The sequence below is a fragment of the Drosophila grimshawi genome, unplaced genomic scaffold (assembly GCF_018153295.1).
Source record: "Drosophila grimshawi isolate 15287-2541.00 unplaced genomic scaffold, ASM1815329v1 contig_311, whole genome shotgun sequence".
Taxonomy (NCBI): domain Eukaryota; kingdom Metazoa; phylum Arthropoda; class Insecta; order Diptera; family Drosophilidae; genus Drosophila; species Drosophila grimshawi.
This window is the reverse complement of record NW_025063098.1, coordinates 8,532,436-8,555,835: the sequence shown is the minus strand read 5'-3', so window position 1 is coordinate 8,555,835 and position 23,400 is coordinate 8,532,436. Positions and strand designations below refer to the sequence as shown.

The window sequence follows — 23,400 nt, the reverse complement described above, 5'->3', positions numbered from 1 at the left end:
TAGTAAATAAAAGCAATCTGAATTCAATTTACTCATACTCATTTCAATCAGATTTTGTAGCGAGTCCGCTTCGAGTTTGTTTAGATGCTTTACGTTTTTACGCTAACAATAACAATTTTACGGTCAGTGATAAATTATAAAGCAACAATTTGTGTGAAAAAACATATTTAAAGCCAGATAGAAACTCGGACTGTTGATATATGTGGGGAAACAATATTTTTTTCTGTCAGTCATTGGGATTGAATAAGCTGAAATAATATGCAATGTGCTCGATTCAAAACAGCTAAAAAGTTTTCAAACTGTTTTAACTTAAATATACTATATATATATACTAAATGTGCTTTTCAGTTCTCTTGCATAGCTCAGCTTGCCACTGCTGCCACGGGCAGTGAGTGCATATCATTATCAATGTTTGAGGCATCTCACAATGATGCAACAGCAGCAGCTGCAACCACAAAACAGAAATCAAAAACTAAAACCGAAATGCCAATGGCCTTAACCGAGATATGTTATTTTCAGGCAACCATTGAAACTAGGTTAGAAATTAAAAAGCACTCAACACAAGACACGAATAAATTTGATTTGTTGTTTAATATAATTGTGATAAGAGTATTTCAATTAACAAATAGAGTGATTTATTCCTTTAGAATTTGCTGGATGCGCATATTTATTTCGCTTCTCAGAATCCAAAATATTATACTTATTTTATAAGTTTTTTAATTATCCACCAAACATTTTGTTCATCTTCTCTCTTTTAGGCAGTTTCTGCTTTCATTCAACAAACTCATTTCAACACATACATTTTCACAAACTGAGTGCTCGTTTTGTGTATATATTTTTCAACTTGAATTTAGGTTATCCAGCATAGCAAAAGCCTTCCCAAATGGCACTAAATGCAGCAACACATTGCAAACCAGTACAAAATGTGGTTTTTGTTTGCGATTCAACACCGAAACAAGAAAACATTGATGACAGCAAAATACCACATTTTGGATAATTTGCCAGTAATTAATTTTAACTTGACAATGTCTGCAAAATTTGTCCTTTCAGTTCAACTACCATCATTAATTTTCGAAAGCTGTGTGACTTTGCAGCATGTCCTATTCGAAATCAATTAATAATCACCATGTTTTCAACATGTGCAACATGTGACTTACCCGCGGCAAGCAAGCTTTTCATGACGAATGAAGGCAGAACTGGAAATGGAGGCGACTTCCTGTGCGCTGTCGTTTCCCCTGCCAAAATGGCCTAGTTTTTTTTTTGTTATTTTGAAAGGAATAACAAGAACAACATCAACTGCTGCTGCTGTGATTGTTGCACATGCTGAATTTTTAAAAAGGCTCTCGAAAGAAAATTGCCATGGAACGTAAAGTAAATTAAAATGCATTGCAACGTTTTTGGGTAGACAATTCAGATTGTCATATTGCTCAAATGGTTTATGTTCACTTTAACGATTGTTGCGTCTACAAAAAATAACGGTTCATCATATAACAGCTTCCTGCGGCCGTTGAACCTTGAAATGGGTTTTTCACATAGAGGGAGTGAGTGAAAACTATAATATGGCATTTTTACAACCTGATCCCATTAAAAATTGGTAAGCCCTGTAGCCTAAGTTACAAGTTGTGCAAAAGTATGTAACAGGCAGAAGGAAGCATCGACTACCCCATAAAGTATATATATTCTTGATCAGCATTAATCGTCTCTATAAACTCTAGTAAAGATTTTAAAGTTCTAGTTATTGTTTACCACGGGCAGAAAACACTCCCCATTATCGATAGCAATAAAAGCCACAATTTTAAAGATATAATCATCCAATTCATACCAAATCTAAGTTGACATTATATTGATGAACTATAAATCGAAGAAAGGATAATAAACTCCCAAGTTATAACCCAAAATGCATTCCCATTTAGACCTCAAGTTGAAATTTCGCATAAACTTGAACAATCAATGGAAACTTTAACAATCACTTCAACTTGTTAGTTCATTTCGTGACAACTACTTGACAGTGACAAAGTCTTTTAGAGTTGCCAACTAGAGCTCAATTGAATCATTTTAATATCATTTCATTCTTTAAAAACGAAACGGAATTTAACTTTTGTGTAGTTGACATTGACTATGATTAAATTGAAGTTTCAATTTACAACTTGTAACATTGTTGGTCAGTGCTTTATCCGCATGTTTACAAACTTTTTAAGCTGTCCTTTTATTTTGTAATTTCATGATGTGTTCACAAGAACAACTGCAACTGCCAAAATGTAATGTAACCTTAATAAATTTCGCAATCAACCAACACAGCAGTGGGCGGCAAGCAAGCAGACAACTGCGATGTGTAAGCCACATAGAGAGCGAGAGAGAGAGAGAAGTGAATGAGAGTGAGAGAGAGAGAGACCGAGAATGAGAGGGCGACTGAGAGAGAGTGTGGCAAAGAGCATAAGATGGGAGAGAGCAACAATGTTGTTATGGATATACCCACTCAAAATCAATAGCTGCATTTTCTCAGAGGCTGCTGCCAACGCTGGCAACAATTTTATTTGCCGCACCGTCGTCCTCTCCCTGCCTGCGTCCCGCGAGCTGTTTCCGGTTTCCTGCTTGGAAAGAATCGCATTGCACCACAATGCAGTCCTTGTACTTGCCCTTGTCGTTGTCATTGTGTCCTTGCCTTAAGTTGCAATTTCTGCGTGACATTCGCATGGTTCCCATTGAATTTGCACCCACCGCTCGTTCGGTTCATCAGCAAGGACATCCCTTGAATTATGCTTAATTGTTATTTTTAGACGTGGCATCAAGTGGCTTCATTAGTGGCTAAGCGAACAAGCAACAACAACAACAATAAAAAGAGCCCAGCCAAGCAGCCAAACAACAGTCTGCTTGCATTGTTGTTGGCAATTTATTGTTTGCTTCCCTCCTTTAAGCGTAATGAATTTCGCACTCAACTCCAAGGCCAAGTCACTTAAATTATATTGAAATTCATTTCATAAATTGCGACACTAATTTGACTAATTATTTACAAGTATTTATGAGCTGTTGCAAATTTCCGCTAAAGGCGAACAACACATGGGCCTGCTCTTGCACGCGTATAACTCAGCCATCCACCCCCTCCTGAACTCACCCCTCATCTCATTTGCTAGCCCTGCACGTGTCATATACCCTGTAATTAGATGCTGAAATGGGAGTTTTTTTCTTTTTATTGAGTGCCTGCTCCTTTATTCAAATTGCCATACAAATTATATTAAAAATCCGAATTATTGAAAAAATATTTGGTGCAAATATCAATGCATAAAATGGTTCACAGGGTATCTAATTGTGGAGCACATTTTTTATTTATTTTTTTTCATATTGTTGGTGGCAGGCACATCCTGTTTGCGTGCAAATTAGCCTTTGATACAGGCACACACATATATATATATTTATATGTATATAGGATAGCAGCTGGCGCTCATAAGTAGGCAACGGCAGCGACAACACATCATCATCATTCTCAATATCATTACGATCGTCATCATCATCATCATCATCATCATCGTCAGCATCGTCATTATCATGGGTATATTCAATATGTATTGCCCCGCTTAAGCAGCGCTAAAGTTTTCAATTTGTGTGTCTTTTTTTTCTTTTCTTTTCATTTCATTTCATTTCTTTTCTTTCGTTTGGTCTCTTTTCGTTCCGTTCCGTTTCGTTTCTGCTGCTTTGGCTGACATTTACTTTCCGTTTCCGTTACATTCAGCTCACGACTTTTGTTGCTGATAAGACGCTACCCTCAGCATCAAAGTAGTAGTGGCAACAGCAGCCTAGTTGCGAGAATGTAATTTGATTTGGTTTCGTGTCTACTGCAAATATGGGTTAATGCGATTTTTATGTCATTTATATTGTCGATTTTCACTCGACTAGAGTGTGAGTCAGTGTGTGTGTGTGTGTGTGTGTCAGTGTGTGTGTGTGTGTGTGTGTCAATGTGTGTGTGTGTGTGTTTTTGCATGTAAGACTTGTATGCGGCTCACGCAAATAGCAATTTACTGCCTGGCAAATTTGGACAATTTATATGCATGTGGACAACGGGCATGCGGACAGAATCGATAGTCATTATAGAAGACTTATATGCATTTGAAATATATATATATATATTAATTGCAGTTTGTTGTTCTTATCAAGCAGCATCTGCATTTGCTGCATGACAAGCTGTCATTAGACGCAACACAGATTGCAAGAACAGAACAAGAACCACAATAAGCAGTCAAAATTGGAATTCTAATTTGTCAAATTGTGCTTGCAACATTTCATTGTTGTGGTTGCAGTTCTCTAATATGCTTGACACGTGAAGTCAAAGTTATCCAATTATTTTCAAGACATCTACCAAATACATACATGGAATGCTTTCAGTTTTGCAATTATTGGAATTTCAATTATTTGCCGTAATGCAGAAAAGCATTCAAATGTGCCTAAATAAAGAATACCTCGTTGTATATTTTTTTATTGACACTTTCAACAATTTAAAAATGCAGTGCATTAAAATTCTGTTCATTAGTTACGCAATACGCAATTTAATGGTTTTTGACTGGTTTGAATTTCGATGCAGAATCCAATTAATTTTAAATAATATTAAACTATTTAATTGGTTTTTCATTTATTATATTTATAATTATAACAAAAAATAGTTGGAAAACAATGCATAATCCATATGAATAATTATTGAAAGGCTTTCATTAATCAATATTTATCAGCTGCTGTAATTTCTTACGTAAGCCACAAGCACATGGCATATTCAGTACACACATACACACAAATACACACACACACACACACACAGTCGTATGCAAATGACTGTTAGTGGCTTTAATATATGTGTGTGTGCAAAGCCTATGAATATTGCAGCTCCACATCTGCCCCGCATCTCTCCTCTTCCAGCAGCTATGATGCGATACACAAGCATAATATATATGCAAGAGGCATACACTCGAAAAACAATCGACCTGAAAACTAGAAACTTGAATCTTGATCTTAGAAATAATTCCTGTAAATAAATAATAATTTCTATACGAAAAGAATATTATTAAAATTAGAAAGGCTTCTCTTCTATTTAACAGAAATATATTTCTAAAAAGTATAAATGCAAATCTTATTTAGCAAACAATTCTTTCTGAAATTCAACATAATAATAATGAATGAATCTATAAACTATTTTAAATGTTTTTATATGTGGAATCTTTCAATGTCAATCTAATAAAATAATCAACAAAAGAGCATATCTTGGAATTATTTGTGCACGTATAAAACAGACTGGAAAAATTCGACTTTTATTTTGAAGTTTTAGAAAATTTACCCTGCACTTAAGAAAAGAATAAACCTGGTTTTAAGAAAGATACAAAAAATATACTTTCTGAGTAATAAGGGAATTGTCCCTTTATTTTGTGAGTGGACCAAGAGACACGCATATCCGTTTAAACTGTTATACAAAACGGTTCATTAATTATCGCTTAAGCATTTAACTCTTGCATCAATTGACACCAAAAGGGCGGCAGTTGTGCAACACTCGGATTTCGAAATGATAGATAGATTGCGAAGGAAGAGGCATTGTTGTTCTAAAGCTGCATCACGAAATTCCAAATTTGTTGCACGGTGTTCAAAATGTGTATTGATTATTTCAGACTGCACATAATGGAAGCAGTTCTATGTTTGTTTGTGTGAGTTTTGTTGTTAAATTGTTTGACCCACAACCGATTTTAATTATGCAAATATTTGGATGATGCATTGTTACACCCTGCATACAAATAGTTATAATAAAGACAAAGATTATACCGGAAAAAGAAACGCATTTGCAGAAGAATACACTGCATTTTGCTTATGACCTGTAAATTTAAAGTAGTCTTTAGCAATTCGATAGTAAATAGGAAAAGTATGCAAATTTTCTGACACATCATTAGTATGATGAAATGAGTAACATATTATCTGCTAGTTGTGCATTTTAACTTGTTGTTCTTATTGTTATTATTATATTGTTACTTTTTACTTTTTGCTTTTTGCATTTTGCCATTACCTTGCCACTTAAGTGGGCTGGAACTGGCTGCATCATTGCATTGCATGTAGCTCGAATGCAATCACAATTCGCCGAGTCATTTAACTTAAGCATTTCCAATACATATGTACATATTTGTAAATATTTCACTCATTTATTGAGTTTTTATTATACTCACACTGTTCGCTATTCAAATTGCCGTCTTCCGGTGAATCACTACCCGAAGCACTCACTGACAGCTCCAACCAGACAATTGCCTGCGGCAATTGATTTTAACTTGATGCGGTTTTCACATTGTTGTAGTATCTGTCGAAAATTTCCCAGCATACAATAGTCAATGTGTCAGTGCCAACAAATTTGATTAAAATACATATAAAGTGCTCAATTACAATGTGAATTCCCACCAAAAAGTAGATGGTGGCCAAGTCTCAGTTCTATAAATAATTTTGTTGACTGAAAGTAAATGGGAAAATAAATTCTTGGAATTTTAATTAGGGCTGTTCCACAACGCGTCTGGCCTACTCTTGTCCAGTTGTCCTGGGCGGATGTTGTAATTGAATTTTAAGCCAGAATTACTGAAGCTGCTGCTCTGTGGCAATAAATAGACTAAAAACAGAACTCGTACAGAAAAGTAGAATTTTTTGCGCTCAAAATTGTAAACTGTTTGCACCAATTACTCTGTGTGTTATTCTGTGTTTAATTCCATATATAAATCAAACATGAATCAACATTGTGGAATTCCCGCATTTAATTTCTTTCCTGTGAACGTGTTTATTTTTTTCTTATGTGAGCAGTAAACACAAACGAAACAAATAAATCGATTTAATAGCCGTTTAAACTATATATTAACAGTTTGATTGGTGAAAGGTCATTTTGTCATCAACTGTAGCATTCTAGTTTTGCCATATGCATATATATATATATATATATAGCTCAATTGCCTAATGGCCGCTATTAAATGTAATTTCTCGAAACAAGTCTGTCACGTTATATTTAGAAACTGTTGTGAATTTGTCACTTAACCTGACAAGCATACATCTTTTCCAAAGTGCAAAATACATACAAGATGATGATGATGATGATGATGATGTTAATGTAAATGTTGATGATGACTACAGCGACCTTGTGGAATGACGCTGACCAGAGCTTGACAAAGGCTAATGATATGCAAACTCAGATAAATGCACACACACACACACACACACTGCACACACACACACACTCTGCACACACACATACACACACACGTGTTGTGTCAATAGATACGATCTGTGATAATTTTGACTATTTACAAACAGGCTATAAGCGTCACTCCAAACAAAAATAATTTTAATTACGCAACGGAAAATGTTAAACTGTTTCTATTTATTGAGCGTGTGTTTGGCTTTGTTTGTTATTCACACATTTTTGGTCAATTGCAATACTCAAATGCCACGTTCACTGCTTGTGCCAACAACTCTGGGTCCGATACCAATTTCGCACCCCAATTTTTCTGCACGCAGTTTGCATTGAATTTCAAATTTCAACTGCAATCAAAATTGCATTTTTTTCGCAAACCATTTTTGGTGGTTGCAAGTTTTTTTTTTGTGTTCACACGCTTTAAACAATGCATCGATTTCAGTGCTGACTCAAATGGGCGAGATTAAGTTAGCCGATCGACTGGCTCTGCAATTGGAGCACGTACAAATATTTAAAACTCCCTCACTTCATCAATATTGATAGTCGGATATTCCAGTGAATATTTTCTATGGGCTGGGGAATTGTTTCAGTTTTGGTTTCAAACTTTGAAATAATTGCAGAAAACTGATTTGAATGCTGTTTCGCTCTGCAAAATAACCAATGACAGAGCATTCAAACCAGTTTGCTGCTATTGGCACTATTAAATTTTACAGCGATAGCAAAAACAGAGCAATAACTTTTAGAATTGCTTTTGAGTTTTGTTTTTTTTTATATTCGATTTTTTTTTTAAATAAAAAATGTTTAAAATATCCTCTTAACAGCTCATATATTTCACAAACGTTCATTAATATTTGGTCAAAGTATATTCATTCTGTTGGAAATAACTGTATTTGGGTATGTACACCGCAGCTTGTCTTGCATTCCCGTTTTGTAGTCTTAATCTGTTGTTGCCTGCGAGCAACGGTAATTGTAAGTTCCTTATGATCAAGACCTTCTTCGTTGGTATGTTTAAGCTACTTTCATGAAGTATGAGTTAGTCGCATTTGGTCGCTTGAATCGCGTAGTATAAGTCGCATGAAGCGGACATATATTCTGTATTAAATACAAAGCTCTGAATAAATATAAACCCCAAGTTTCAATACATTCAAAACAAAATCGATTTTTATCGCTATTAGACAATCTGGTCATTTAAAGTAATTGTAGCTTTTGATGCTGATTGAGAAAATATACTGCTGCCTGTTAAACTCACACAACTTCATATATACATATATATATATACTATATACGTCAGTACAATACACATAGTCTGTATATATATATGTGCATAGTTGTTGTGCAAGTTCTGTTCGAATTACGTGACGCTGTTTGCAACAGTTTGGTCAAATTTAGCAACAGTGCCTACGAAAAGTTTCGTCCAAGTACGTGTGCAGCACATGCACATTCATATACATACACATATATATATGTATACTACTTTTACATAAGTAAATATGTGTGTGCTAACATACACACATAGACATAGTGTATGAATAGGGTGAAGCTTTGCAGCAAGGGATTTCAAAGTGGGCCAAAGTTCATGTTCTGCGTAATGAATACATTTTGCCAGAGTTTTTAATTGGCAGCACTTGACAGATGAGCAACTAATATTCGTATAAAACTCTTCAACTCTATGCAGTAATTGCCTTTTGCTAAACGTTGAATGTGCTATTCAAAGAACGCCACAGTGTCTTCTATTTCGGTTAGTAATTGAGTTGCTTCGTTCGGTTCTTTATAAGCGCTCCAAGTGACAGGCATTGTCTGCTGCGTTGCAACAATGCCCGTAGCAATTCATCGCTTACTGCTCCAGATTCTTTTGGTCAGAGAATAGCACAACGCCTTAGAGCTTAAGGCGACATTCATCTTGGCGAGTGCTGCAAAGAGTTTTATTAAATTTGCAACTGTTGCAGTTTGCTTAAGCCTCTTTTGCGATGCTTGCGTATTGATTTTCTGACACATTTCCACACATTTTCATCAACATTTAAAGGCAATTTCTATTTCTGTATACATTTAAATCCAAACTCTTTATCCGCACACCCATCAATCTACGCGAATCTTTGTCAACTTTGACATTTCAAAACTTTCAGTATGCAAAATGCGACAAGCGATTCAAGTAAATGATTTAAATGCTCGTCAAAAGCACACACACTCGTACACACAAACACATACACACACACGCTTGGAAAGGCTTACTTGATAAAGGACATGAATTCTGTGTAAGGTGCAAAAGATGATTAATTAGTTCGATACGCTTCAGTGAACGACATCGTTAACCTTTGCTTACTATGTTGTAGATACATATCGCGTCGCTATGATAGCAGTTGAACTCAGTCTCGTCTTAATTGACAAACGGCGGGGGTGGCGGGAGAATATCGAGTCAGCGGCTGGCTTTTGTGTGTACCCATGGTGTATACTTAATGTTTTTCTGGTTTGCGTTCTCCGTTCAAAATTTCATGATTTACGATCTATATGCTAGTCTAGAGTCTCTCGACTGCAGATGGCGTCACGTTCTTTTGCCTTTTTTGTCTTGGCCATTTGCCTGGGCTATAAAAGCAAATACCAAAATTCTACTCATCGGTTGCTGCTGCCAGTTGCTACCAGAATTCGAACAACTTGAACAACAAACTTTGCTGCCTACTCGATAATTTTCCCAGACAAGTTCCCACACAGAGCTGGGCTATTATTATATGTACAGCATATTTATATATTATATATATATCGAGCATATATATATTTTTTTTACATTACATTTTCGTCAGATTACAATAAAGTAATATTGCAGTTTAATATTAAGTGTCGGCACTCGTAGTTAAATCTATACCATTTAAATATATGTATATGTATATATATACATAAATATATAGATATATCTGAACGAGTCAAAATGAGAAAAGTATATAAGCTCACAATTTAGAGTTCATTCTTTTGAAATCATATCATCGTTGTTAACTCATATTTGAGCAAACCCATTCTAGCATTATTTTGTTGTTGTTGTTGTTGCTTTGCTTGGCTTTAATGTTTCTTTTATAGCTATTAACCTAGAGATTGGCTCGTCGCTTCCTGGGCGCTATTGTGAGGGTTTCTTTGGCTTTTATTTTTATCGGAAACTTGCATTTAACACGCACATGACAACGGCGCGGCAAATGTGACTCGTTTAAGCTACTCCTGCTCCCTACGAAATGGCGGCTCGTGGCTGTTAATGTGCATCTGTGTGTGCGTGTGTGTGTGTGTGTGTGTGTGAGTGTGTGTGTGTATGGATAAGTGTATGCAGAGACGTGCTATATTTGGAAATGAAATTTAAGAAAATGAAGCTCAGTTAGAGGGAGCCGAAGACAAAGTTAAAATTGTGCGACAAGAATCGAGGAGCAGGTGACGTCAGCGGCATCAGCGTTGGCTGCCAATAAATTAACAACCTGCGTGCTTTTGTTGCTGTTGCCTTTTGTCACCAAAGAAAAGCCACACCCACTTTCTCACACACACACACGCACACACACACGCAAAACTGTCAAATTTAAATTCAAAAAAGCATGCAGCACTTTTTGTGTCATAATTTATGCAACATCTTTGCATAAACATCGCATCGTTGCCACGTTCCGCCCAGCCCCGCTCGTCGCACAGGCCAGGCTGAAAGCCAATTTAAAAGCCCGCAGACGAAATTGATTTAATACAGAGCAGGCAGCTTAAAGCAAATCGCATAAGTTGGCAACTTTTAATGAAAGCGCCCTCGCCTCGCACAAACGCCGACAGATACAGAGAAAGAGAGCCTGCGGAGGCGATTGGAGAGAAGGGGAGTGGTAACCGATACTTCTCTGGCCGAGACAAGTCCTGCTGCAACCCATTCCTTCAACAGGCGGCGGCTGGCAGGCAGGCAGGCGAAATCCTTAACTATAGCCGAGTTAAGACGCTGCCAGTTTAATCCCAGAGTGGAGAGTGCTCCAGAGACTAAGACCCAATATATTTATGGCAGTCGTAGGTTTAGACAACGAGCTGCAACTTTTTTTTTTCTTCTTTTTTCACCCACTCTGCGACGTTTATTTTTTTCCCGCTTTACACTCCGCATTCCATTTTACATAGCTGGAATACTAAAAACCCACCCAGCCAGCCCAGCCATCCAGCTAGAAAACTCAGCCAGTTGGCTTGTGTCTATTTTTAAGGGCCCACTGTGCGCACTGAGTGTGAAGCTGTTGGAGTTTGCTTCGGTTGTGGAAACCATTGCCGAGACCTCGAGTCATAAATTCGGCACTGTGGCAGCATAACAATAAGTCACAGACACAACATTAAGAACACACACACACACATACAGAGACACAACAGCATAACTCTCTTATGGAACAATGTTGCTATCTCTTTTACACGCACAAATCATCTTAACTTAAAGTGCTGCGCTGCCGTGCTCGAAATATGGGGTACTCAGTGATTAGCTGTTAAAATTGCGCATAATTTTAATATTAGCTGCAAAACGAATAAATAAATATATAAAAAAATAAAAGTATATATATATAGATATATACGTAAAAAAGAACAATAATTAGTAAGAGTAAAAGTATCGCATCGAATCGGGATATGTATATTCACTATGCTGAAAATAATTTTGCAATAATTATAAAAAAAAAATTGAAAAAAGGTGACTTGTTTCAAGCAATAAATTGCAAAAGGCTCATTGAATCACTTGGGTTTATAGGGTATCGCTGACATAGGCACGAATGCGACACATTCCGCTTTGAGTCTGTATGTGTGTGTGTAAGAGTGTATGTGGGGTGGGGGGCACATGGTCCGAGAAGCGGACGTCATTTGTGCAAACATAAAAGCATTGTAAACAAACATGGCAGAGCATAATATCCACATAGACTCACACAAACACACACGCACACACACACGCGCACTTACGCACCATCATCCAAATTGTGAGGGAAGGAGAGGGGGGGGGGGGGAGACGGGGTCTGGGTTTTGTGCTGAGCTGAAAACCCAAGCAAAAAGTTAAACCGTTAAAATTTGTTTACGTATAACGCTGGGGACACAGAGGAAATTGCCTGGGGTGCCCACCGGCAGGCGGAAAGAGCGAGAGCGACAGCGATGGAATGAAAACTATTGTTGTCCTGTTTGTGTTAATAGTGTTCTACGGCTGCTGATGCCATAGAACACACAGTCAGTAGTGAGTAGTGAGTAGTGAGTGTGTGTAACACACTTGATTGTTCTTATCTGCACTAGTAGCTCTGCTATTTAGTTTCGCTGGAAGTTTGCTAGTTTCCTCTTGCTGTCTCGCATTGGATTCGGCACCGAGCAACCCACAACCACCCCCAGCCAGCTTCTTGGTCGCAGCGACATTTTGGCTACAATGTAAATCTCAACTTGATTCAATTTGATCAGCTTTGCAATTTTATTACTTTGTTTTTGATGTCATGTAAGTTGTGGCCAAAGAGCTCTAAGCCAAACTCATTAGCCCCGCTGCCTGCTTTCGTTTTTTCTTTTTTGCTGTGATAATCATTTTTGATTATTGCAGAATAATTTCGACTTGTTGATTATTAATATTATCGAACTATCGTTTAGATACTCAAAATAATGTTATCGTAGATATTCTCTACCAATTACTAAACCAAATATACAAAGAAGTTCTGCAAAAAAGAAGTCATTGAATTTGCAAAAATGTATAATTATGGAACAGTCGATTTATGAGTATCTCGGCATCTTATCAACTACAACAAAAGGATGTTTTCACTGGGTATCTGAAAGGCCGTTACTGCCTTCTATATAAAATCGAAAAAGTTGCCCAAACTGAAACGAACGCTATGCTCATTTTGTGAGGGGGATTAAATATATATATTTGTACTGTTTTTATATAGATTATTGAAAAGACATACACAGGGTATACAGTAGTATGACAAACTTGCTTTCGTTTTTTGTCGGATTACGAATTGCAAATCGCAGGACTTGGAGCCGATGAAAATAATTGCGCATTGCGCGCGTTTCACACTGACAAATATATCGTCATTGACTGCATTGGCCTGGACGTGAAATGGACGTTTTATATATGTATAATCCATACACACACACACACACACACACACACACACATGCATCCATATGCACCTGTGTGTGCACGTGCATTGTGTAGATGCGTATATATGTATGGATACAGATCGATATGGGAGGCTAAGCACCTGCTGCTAATTTGCATATGTGAGCAGCAACCACAGGACACATTTGTCTGCCTATTCATGAAGGATGGGTTTTCTGTGTGTGTGTGTGTGTGTGTGTGTGTGTGTTTCCATTGTGTTGCTGTTGCAACGCATTCGACACAATGTGCAACTCAACAATACTCTCGACTCGTGCACGCTCCACTCATATCTCTCCATTTATTTGGTCGGCAAGATGTGTGCGTGTTACAGTATTTGTCTATTTACGCTGGCTGATTGGTTAAGTGTGGTCATTATCAGTCCTAACTTTAATTGAGTTATATGTGCTGCAACGCTCACAATGCATATGTGGCCCCGACCACCACAATAAGAGATAGACGCACATTGGGCAGCTCAACAGTTGTGGTTGCGACCTTTTGGCCGCACAATTGTGATGCAAAGCAAGGCAAACACGCACACACACACATCCACATCCACATCCACACACACGCACACGCACAATGTAGAAAGGGGTTGAAGCTGGTTGGTTGGCCATCAGCAGCCCTGCTCAACCGCAAATCCCTAGCACGCGCCGAGAGTTGAGCACCCGAACAGCAGACTAAGTTGAGATTTAGCTGGAATTGTAACGGTTCATGCACACGGCCCTGTGGATGGGTGTCAGTGGGTGTGCAAGCGATTCACCTGTTTCACCACCACCACTGCCCAGTCAAAAGGTAATTGCTGGCACAGGAGCCCTTTCACTTCGTCAAACAAGAGCTTTGCATATTCACATGGATTCTTTGTAACCCTGAGTAGCTCATATATATACATATATATATACACACACACACACACATACTTATATACAGTGGTGCTCGATTGTTTGCGCACAGTCACAACAAATGAAACCGTTTAAAGCAAATCGAGCTGCTCTAAGACCCGCAAGTGGCCAAGTGGCTGTGCTGTTGTTCGCCCAGACCAGAGTCATAAATTTTAAATTTAGTCAACAGCATCCCAAGAGTGCCGCCTGCCCAGCAGCAGCAGCAGGAGCAGCAGCAGCAAACCCATTTCCCCATTTTCGCTGTAAATCAAACTAATTTACATATTTGGCTTTGACATCGAATTGGCAACATCAGCGCCAGACTCGACACGCAGCCGGAACGAGTCGAGTGCAAGGCTATCTCCCAATTTAACTGCCATGTCAATCCGCCCATTGATGGTCGATCTCCTGCAGCGTTGCCGTTGTCAATTTCAGTTTATTTCTATCGGGTTTTTATCATTATTTTTTTCTTTCCATTTTTTGCGTAATCGAAAAATGTTTCTGAAATGCAAAATTTGTATGGGAATATTTTGTAAAATTCATTTTAATGCATTTCGTATTATATTTTTGATGTAGCAATGTCTGTTCTATATATTCAGTAAAAGTTTAATATTTATATTTAAAACTTGCGCTTATAGCTCCCGCTAGCTTGACATTGTCCAAGCCCACGTTGCATTCGTTTGGCTTTTGGCTCTACAGCAATTTAATGGCTTCTTTCTATTTTTATAAGCAAACTTGAGACACTAATTGTGGGAGGCATTGAGTGTGTAGGATTATTTAAATTTTAGAAAAAATCTATGCGTAGGTTCAATGTACATATTTATTCAGATATCACGACGAGTACTGCGAGGGATAGGCAGAATGTGAAAGATATTTGATTAATATTATGGAAATGAAAAAGCCAATGCAAAATGTAACAATTTGTTTATTTCAATAGTATTTGGGATTTTATTATTCGTAAGCGAACAATGCACATAACTAGAAATTTAAATGGCGTAAAAGTGTCCTTAAAATAGCAACAAATGCACAATTTAAATAAATAATAAAACAAACAATTATCCTGAAATACTCGTGTTAATGCTCGTAATTTAAAGCTTTCCCAACCAATGTTTCAATTTGATGAAATTAATAAGCAATTTGCTTTCAATTAGCACTTTAGTTCTTATCATTGATAGATGATAAATAAATCCAATGTTTGTCGGGCTTAAATCCACTTTGGCAGGATGCATTTCGATTGTTTTCTAGCTACGGGAATATGTGGCTCTGGCTGGGTGTTGAGTGGTTGTGCTTGGTGAGTGCTAATGTGGGTGCTATGTGAGTGTGTGTGTCCGTCTATTACTGGAATTCCTTGGCCAAATTGCTATTGTCGACGCCGCTGCAGACAACGGCGTCTGATGACGCAAATGCGACGTATAGCAACAGCTGATGTCATTTTTACGATGTCTTCGCTGCGCTTGAGGCAGCCACCAAATTAAATAAAGCGGAAAATTCACCAAAGCCACATTGATGGAAATTCTAGCACGTGGCTGAGTGTGTGTGTGTGTCCTGTGTGTGTGTGTGTGTGTGCGTGATGTGGGCAACATTAGAGCTGCGTAATGGAAGAAACTATGAGATAATCGTTGCATTATGCAATCATCATCAATTTGTAGAGTCAACAGTTAATTCCAGGAAATTCGTATTTATTTGCTGCGTATTCAGCCAGAAGCTCGAGCGAGAAGCGAGCAAGCAAGTTAAATGTTAAATTATTGTCTCAAATTGAAGTAATTCTTGGAAAATCTTGGATTTGTTATCAATTTTTGAAACCCTTTCGCTGTACAAACTAAATAAAACTTGTCAAAGTACTTTTTGTTGAAAAGATACAAAATCTTGTATATCTTATTTTGCCTGCCTTTTTCTCCTTTATATCAATTCGATGGAAAAATAAGGGAATGTTGTTGCAATACAATAGATTTTAGATCTTAGACTTGCTGCCACAGATTTGTATTTTTTCGATGCTGTGAGGCAAGAAGCACTTCCATCAATTTTTATGCACATTGCATTTTAGAGGAGGCGAGCAACAAAGCAAACCTCCGCAACCACTTCTCTGTGCATGACAATGTCATGGCTGCCGGCACGCACACACAGGCACACTACACACACATACACACACACACACACTCACCCACACATACAAGCACCGCAACTGATGCAACACGACATTACAGAGAAGAATGTGTGTGTGTAGACTAGAAGCGAGTGTCAGATCCTGTTGCTTGACCTATTTGAGATAGTTACACACCCACACTCACACTCCCACACACACACAGGACACACAGCACACACAGCACACACACACACACATTGTCACAGACATGGCCACATTGATAATTCCGTTTCCGTAGCTTGTTTGTCGCCTTGCCTGCTCTTAGACGGCCCACTATTGCTCCCTAGTACGTGTTAGCTTCGACTTATGGCCTGCAGTTTGTTTTGCGGCTTACAGTGCGGATTAGGTGCATTAGATTGAGGCGCTAGGCGAGATTGAGTGAGCGAGAGAGCGAGAGAGAGAGAGAGAGAGGAGAAACACGAGGCAAAAAACAGAGGCAAAGCTACTTTTGCAATTGTAAATTCAACTCATTCATTTTATTCATATTTCGCTTGCAGATGTGAAAACCAAGTTAAAAGCAACAATGGCAGATGAGTGGAGAGACGGTCACGTAACACCAGCGGATACGCCAGGATGCAGGCACCGAGAACATCCAGGACACAGCAACAAAAAACAAAGTGTCCGCTGACTAATTAATGCTGCTAAAATTAAAACAGATCCCAGACTCTCAACTAGAAAGAAGCCTACAGCCTGCGCATGAAATTGAAGCAAGTCTATTGGCTACTTGAAAAATAAAATATGTTGGCAACTTACTAAATGCGAGCAGAGACAGAAGCCACAGCGACGAGTCAGCGACTGCGAGAGTGCAGAAGGGTAATTTAATTTCGGGGCAGGCAGAGATTAGGGTGGGGGGCTGTTTAATGGTCGTGGCACGTGTTTCCATTTCTTGTTGGGTGTTGCATGGTGCTCGTGCTCGTGCTTTCTCATGATCTAATAATTTGCGTGCTATATACATAATTATGATGTGTTGAATTTGTCGCCAGCAATTTCTAATATTTCTTACCTGTGTATTATTTCTAATTGTGTCTAGATGTAAATAGTCATTATAATTATTATATTAAATCTGTGTAACAATAACAAAAACAACAGCAACAACAACAAACAGCAACCGCAACTGCAACAGCAACTGCAGCAACAGCAACAAAATTATACGTTTTTGAAAATTTAATAAACAAATATTTATTACGACATTTAGTATTTGTGCATTAACTACATTTATAATGAATAAAGCAAAATACAAAATACAAAAAAAAATAAATAAAAAAAATACCAAAACAAAAGCAAAAAATAAAACTATTAACTAGTAATTATTATAATGTGATGTTATACATATAATATACATATATACATATATAAAATAAAAATAAATAAAAAATCTATATATGTATATATACATACATATATATATATATATATAAAGATAGAAAGAAAAAAACAACTTTAAACAGAATGTTAACCAACAAACGATTAAAACATAATGAAAAACAAAAACAAAACATTTTATTAAGTAGATTTTTGAATTACAATTTAATAATACGTACATACATACATAAATAAAAAATAAAAAAATAATAATAATAATTAAAACAATTGGAATGCAAATTTTTTGCGCAAGCAAAGCAAATGCGTTTTTCTACTTCTGAACCGATTATAAATTATTAACTCGTCGAAATCCGAAACTAGAATTGTAAATTTTTCAAATTAGCTTGCTATTAACAAAATGTAAATGTTGTGCGAAAATAAACAATTAGATAACATACAATTGAAGTGGAAATTGAAAACTATAAGCAAAATATAAAAAAAAAAATAAAATTACTTTGTGTAACAAGCAAAAATAAAACAAAAATTAGCGACAAATTTGTCATTACAAAAAAAATATATTTGCAATTGAATGTCATTGATTTAGTTTCTTGTGTGTATTTACTAAGCGTGCTAAGTACAATTTCATAATCTATAAGACCGGCTCGCAATCCGAGCTAGATATTGATTCAGTGTCAGTTATACAGTATAAGCTATAACCAGCCTTGTTGTTCATATTCAATTTCCAAATTGCACGTTTTCTTCTCAAATAACTACAACTCTTGTACATTATAACGAAATAATAAGAAATTATTTATATATATATATATATAAATATATTATACAGAATGAAATATAATACATAATATATGTATGTACTTACACTGTTAACGGCTTACATACATACATATATATATATATATATATGTATACTTTAGTTTTCTACATAAATCGCATTTCTTCCACTTTCACTTAACACTTAACACCGGCTAAGCAAGGAAAGAATTAAACAAACGGTAATCTTTCATTTAACGAATTAATTTTTTTGTATTTTTAATGAATTTGTGTTTCTTCTGCCACGCTCAAAATTATGGCGAGCCCAATAATTAAACTCGATATAAACATTAGTTTCTATTAGTTTTTGTTATTTATATTGTTAAATAAATATAAGTTTCGATTCGCAATAAAACTACAGTTACAAATTTGAATTATACATTAGTATATATTTTCAATATTTTCGTTTTTCTTATATAAATAATACTATTTTTATTTCATCATCAACTTGGCCCAGCAAATAATTTGTACAAAATCGAAAAATATTTAACCCAAATCCTTTCCAGACACAAATCACACATGGAGCTAAACAAAAAATAAAAGCAACAAAAAATACAAATAAAAAAAAAACAAATTTAAGCGCAGAAGTTCAATTAATAAACATTAGAATTTTAATATAATTAACTAGTTACATAATTTCAATATTTATATGCATAAATATTTAAAAATAAATTAATACAAAAACAAAACAAACCAAAAAAAAAAAAAGAAAATTAATTAATAAAATACGAAAAAGAAAATTATATTAAAAATGCATAGAAAGTGAGTTTCATAAAACCCAAAAACAATTTGTTTCAGACTCGAAAAATGGTGTACTTTAAAATTGAATAAAATTCAACAAAGTTCTCTAGAGAGAATGCCCAAATTGAAACAATAGGTCGAAAAACTGCTTTCATGTCGAGAACTGATTAGTCGCGTATTTTGTTTGACGACTTTAAAGCTCTCAGCTTGCAACCAGCTTTTGCGGCACACTCCAATTCCTTTAAGCTGCACACACACAATACACAATACAAACCGTATGCAACATGTTTATTTCGATCATGATAATGATCATGATGATGTGTTCGCCCAATGTAATGCGATTGCATTGGGAACATTTACTTACCAACAATAATTCCAGGCATATCGAAGCATTTCAAACACTTAGACAGCAATCAGTAAAACGGCACAAAAAAAAAAATGAAAAAAAAATTATAAGTAAAATATAAATAATAAAAATTAAACGACGGCAATAAAAGAACAAATTTAGCACTTAAAAACATTCAAAGAATTTCGCTGACGACAGCTGAGATGAGAAATGTTTAAGAGAACAGACCCACACACACAATCGTACACACAGATACACACAGATACACATACACATACACATACACACACACACACACACAGGCACACAATAAATAAATGAATGAATAAATAACAAAGTGAATATTAAAAGAAAAAGGGATTCACTTATGTGTATGATGTAGATTCAAAAAGCAATAATACTGAAAATATGATTAACAAGTGGAACACAGTAAGAACAAAAGTAAACAATTAACATGAGCATAAATGAATATTTATATATATTTTATTTAAAGTTACATATACATATATATATATATATACATGAAAACTATATATATATCTATATATATGTATATATATATGAATTAGCAAGCAAAAAGCATTGAATTGAAATTGCTAACTTTGCAAAAGTTTAATATTTACAAAATATTAAAGTATCAATGTGCAATTGAAAAGCGTTTTAAACCATACGCAAAATAAAAGCCTATACACGCCTCCAGATATATATATATATAAATACATACATACACACATACATAACTATAAAATACATACATATATTAAATTAAATTGTATACATACAAATAATATAAAACTGAGAAAGGTAAAAACTCAACAAAATAAAAGCGAACGAAAATCATTTAGAGTTGCGTGCACATCCAGTAAAAAATTAAACGATTTAAATATACAAATAACATATACAAACAAATACACACGAACACACACACATACACCACCTATAACATTAAATCAAAAATTAAAAAGAAACTTAAAACTGTACTTATTATAAATTATTATATAACAAAACAAAACAACAAAAAAATGCAAATAAAAAATGCAACAGCAAAAACAAATACGGTTCAACTCAAGTTTTTGAGCAAATACTCATAATTGTTAAAAATGTTTAAATACTAAAATACATAATACAACAATACAAAACCAAAAAAAAAAATATATACAACAAAAATATATATATTAAAATAATAATAAAAAAAAAAAAGAAAAGAAATGAAAAGAGCCGTGTAAAACTTCATATTAAAAACATACTTACATCTCTATATATTTTTCCCTCTTTAGACAATTTAGTTAATTATTGAAAGTAACAAATAAACATTACAATTAAGTGTTAGTCTTATATACATACATAATTATAAATATAAAAAAAATGAAAATCACAAAAAAAGGAGAAACGTGAAATGAGTAGCGAGAAAAGGAAAACGAGTCAACAAATTTCAAGTGCGATAACCAAAACCAAAAAAAAATGAAAACGAAAAAAAAAACAAAAACAAAAATCAGCAAAAAGCATTTTAAATTAAGATGATTGTTTCGCCATTTGTGTTAGAATCAAATTTGTTGTGTTGTTTCATTTCTCATTTTCAATTGGTCAGACATCAAATGATTTACTTACATTGATTGAAGAATAAAAATTATTAAACAAAAACAACAAAAAAAAAATATAACATTCTTTTAAGCATATATGTTTTCTATCTATGGCGTGCACATGGCTTTCAGGCTGTTAGGTATCCAAATATTTTGTACCGCCAACATTGAATAGTATCCATATTAATGAATTCATTTACTCAATGCAGGAGGATAGCTTATCAGTATGGAATCGGACTGCCACTGATATGACCAGTACAACACGTATCCGTGATACGTTACGCAGGATATTAAATATACCTCTAACAACTGCAATGGAGTATAAGATACACTGTGATAGCCTTAAATACGTTTCAATGTAAGTATCCAGATGCATTTGCTGCAACCCACCCACTTACAGCACCAGCAATGTTCAACATAGTAAAATAAGTACCAACTGCCTTAGGCCCCACAGTCATTATCGAGTTGCAAATAATTCTTATAAAATTGGAAATTGGAAATTGAAATCTTGGTGACGCTGATGCAACAAATTGGCAGGGGAATCACAGTCATTTGCAACAAATTAATTCTTGAACTAATCGAATGAAATATTCCTCTTGTATTTTGCAGTAATAAAGGCGCATTGAAAAGCTGAAATTCAGTGAATAACTACAAACACAAAACAAAAACAATAAGAAAAAAACAAACAGATGATTTAGTCACTAGTAAATGGAGCAACAATAATGCAACAACACACACAACAACATCAGCAATAACTTCAACCACAACAGCAACAACATCAACAACAACATCAACAACAACATCAACAACAACAACATCAACAACAACAACAACAAGCACACTAGCAGACACATAAATGCGACAGGCACAAACAAAACAAGGACATCAGGCCCTGATGATAAATACTTTATTGATTATGCTGATCAGAATGAGATTGATGATTTGATGAAGTACCACACAAAGACTACCCCAACTCCCTAGCCCAAAAAACCCAGCAACTATAAAACCCAACATTTAAGCGCTAATCATACAAATCTGTGTATTTTCAACAAAATTTTACAAAGTCAGTTGTATATATGAAATGCCATAAATACTTTAGTTTGTATGTATAAAGTTTTTACATTCAGTCATTCCCAATTAAAACTGCTGAGCCAAACTTAATCAAAATTCTAAGCTGCACATTTTTGGAAATCATTGGCAAAATACAAATCCATGTAACATAGAATTACTTGCTACACACCTACAAGCCCCTCTCTCCCCCCCCCCCCCCCAAAAAAAAAAAAAGAGTATATAAATCATCCCCTACACAATTGTATTAGTACGAATAGTTACAGCTTATAAGCGCCGTAGCAGCCTTTTCAAAACTATGATCTTTGCCAACATATGTATATATATATATATATATATATTCAGTGAAAGAGGATGAATTACACACTCACATAAGCCAGCCCCAGTTAGTGGTTACTATCTTTATCTGTTTGAAATGATTATTTTAAAATTATTATAAAAAGGAAACTGAATAATCAAATTGTTTGTTTTTGTTCATCAAGAAATACAAGTTTTTTACATGAAGAAAAGAAAAAAAAAAAGAAAAAGTAAATATTGAAACAAAAAATAAAACCCAGTTGTTTACATTTATATATGAAGATGTACATATATACTTACCTAGCATGTATACACATACACACACACACACATACACACACACATTTTCTCCACAAACTTACAGTACAGTACAACCAACCTAGAACCAGAAGTCTAATAAAGGATACTATTAAAGTTGCAGAAACTATTTTAAAATAAAAATACGTGTTCTCAATGATCTCTAATAGCATGTCTAGATGGGAACACGTCGCATATATTTTTCCGTTAATCAACCAACGCGAACTTTTTTAAATAAGTATCTCAAGGCATACTTTTCAGCTGAGCAGTAAAATCAGAAGTAACCTGCTTTAACCAAATCAAAAACTGTTGCATACTCTTAGAGTGTCAGATGGCTAGGACAATTGCTTTTTCAGGTAAACACCTTTAGCTCGGCCAAATCAAATTTGCAATTGCAAATTTCTTAAGGACCTGGTGCGTTAATTTCGCTCACAGGCATCAACTCTATCGATCGGCATTCAAATTTATGTGCGTAATCCAAATACACAATTTCGCTCCGGGGATAAATGAAAAACTGCCAAAATGCACACAAATCTTAATAGCTCGGAAACTATCAGGACGATTTGGATGCCTAATTAAAACGAATCGTTTGCCACATAAGGATACGGCTAAGATTTGATAACTTTTCTATAAAGAA

The 23,400-nt window shown here is 35.4% G+C and overlaps 1 protein-coding gene across 3 annotated transcripts in view; it reads left to right on the top strand.

The window, feature by feature from the left end:
- The window catches only part of LOC6563552 (eukaryotic translation initiation factor 4E type 2), a 49,540-nt gene extending 27,176 nt beyond the window's left edge, over positions 1 to 22,364 (top strand). The window contains exons 3-4 of one of the 3 annotated variants that reach the window (XM_001989953.2): positions 21,311 to 21,459; positions 21,711 to 22,364. In XM_001989953.2, the coding sequence (XP_001989989.1) occupies positions 21,311 to 21,459; positions 21,711 to 21,735 (174 nt within the window). In that variant the 3' untranslated portion in view covers positions 21,736 to 22,364. Of the gene's footprint in view, positions 1 to 16,798; positions 16,857 to 21,310; positions 21,460 to 21,546 lie in introns of those variants that run through there. The other 2 variants (XM_032737695.2, XM_032737697.2) reach the window with 2 other exon arrangements.
- The last annotated feature ends 1,036 nt before the right edge of the window (positions 22,365 to 23,400 follow it).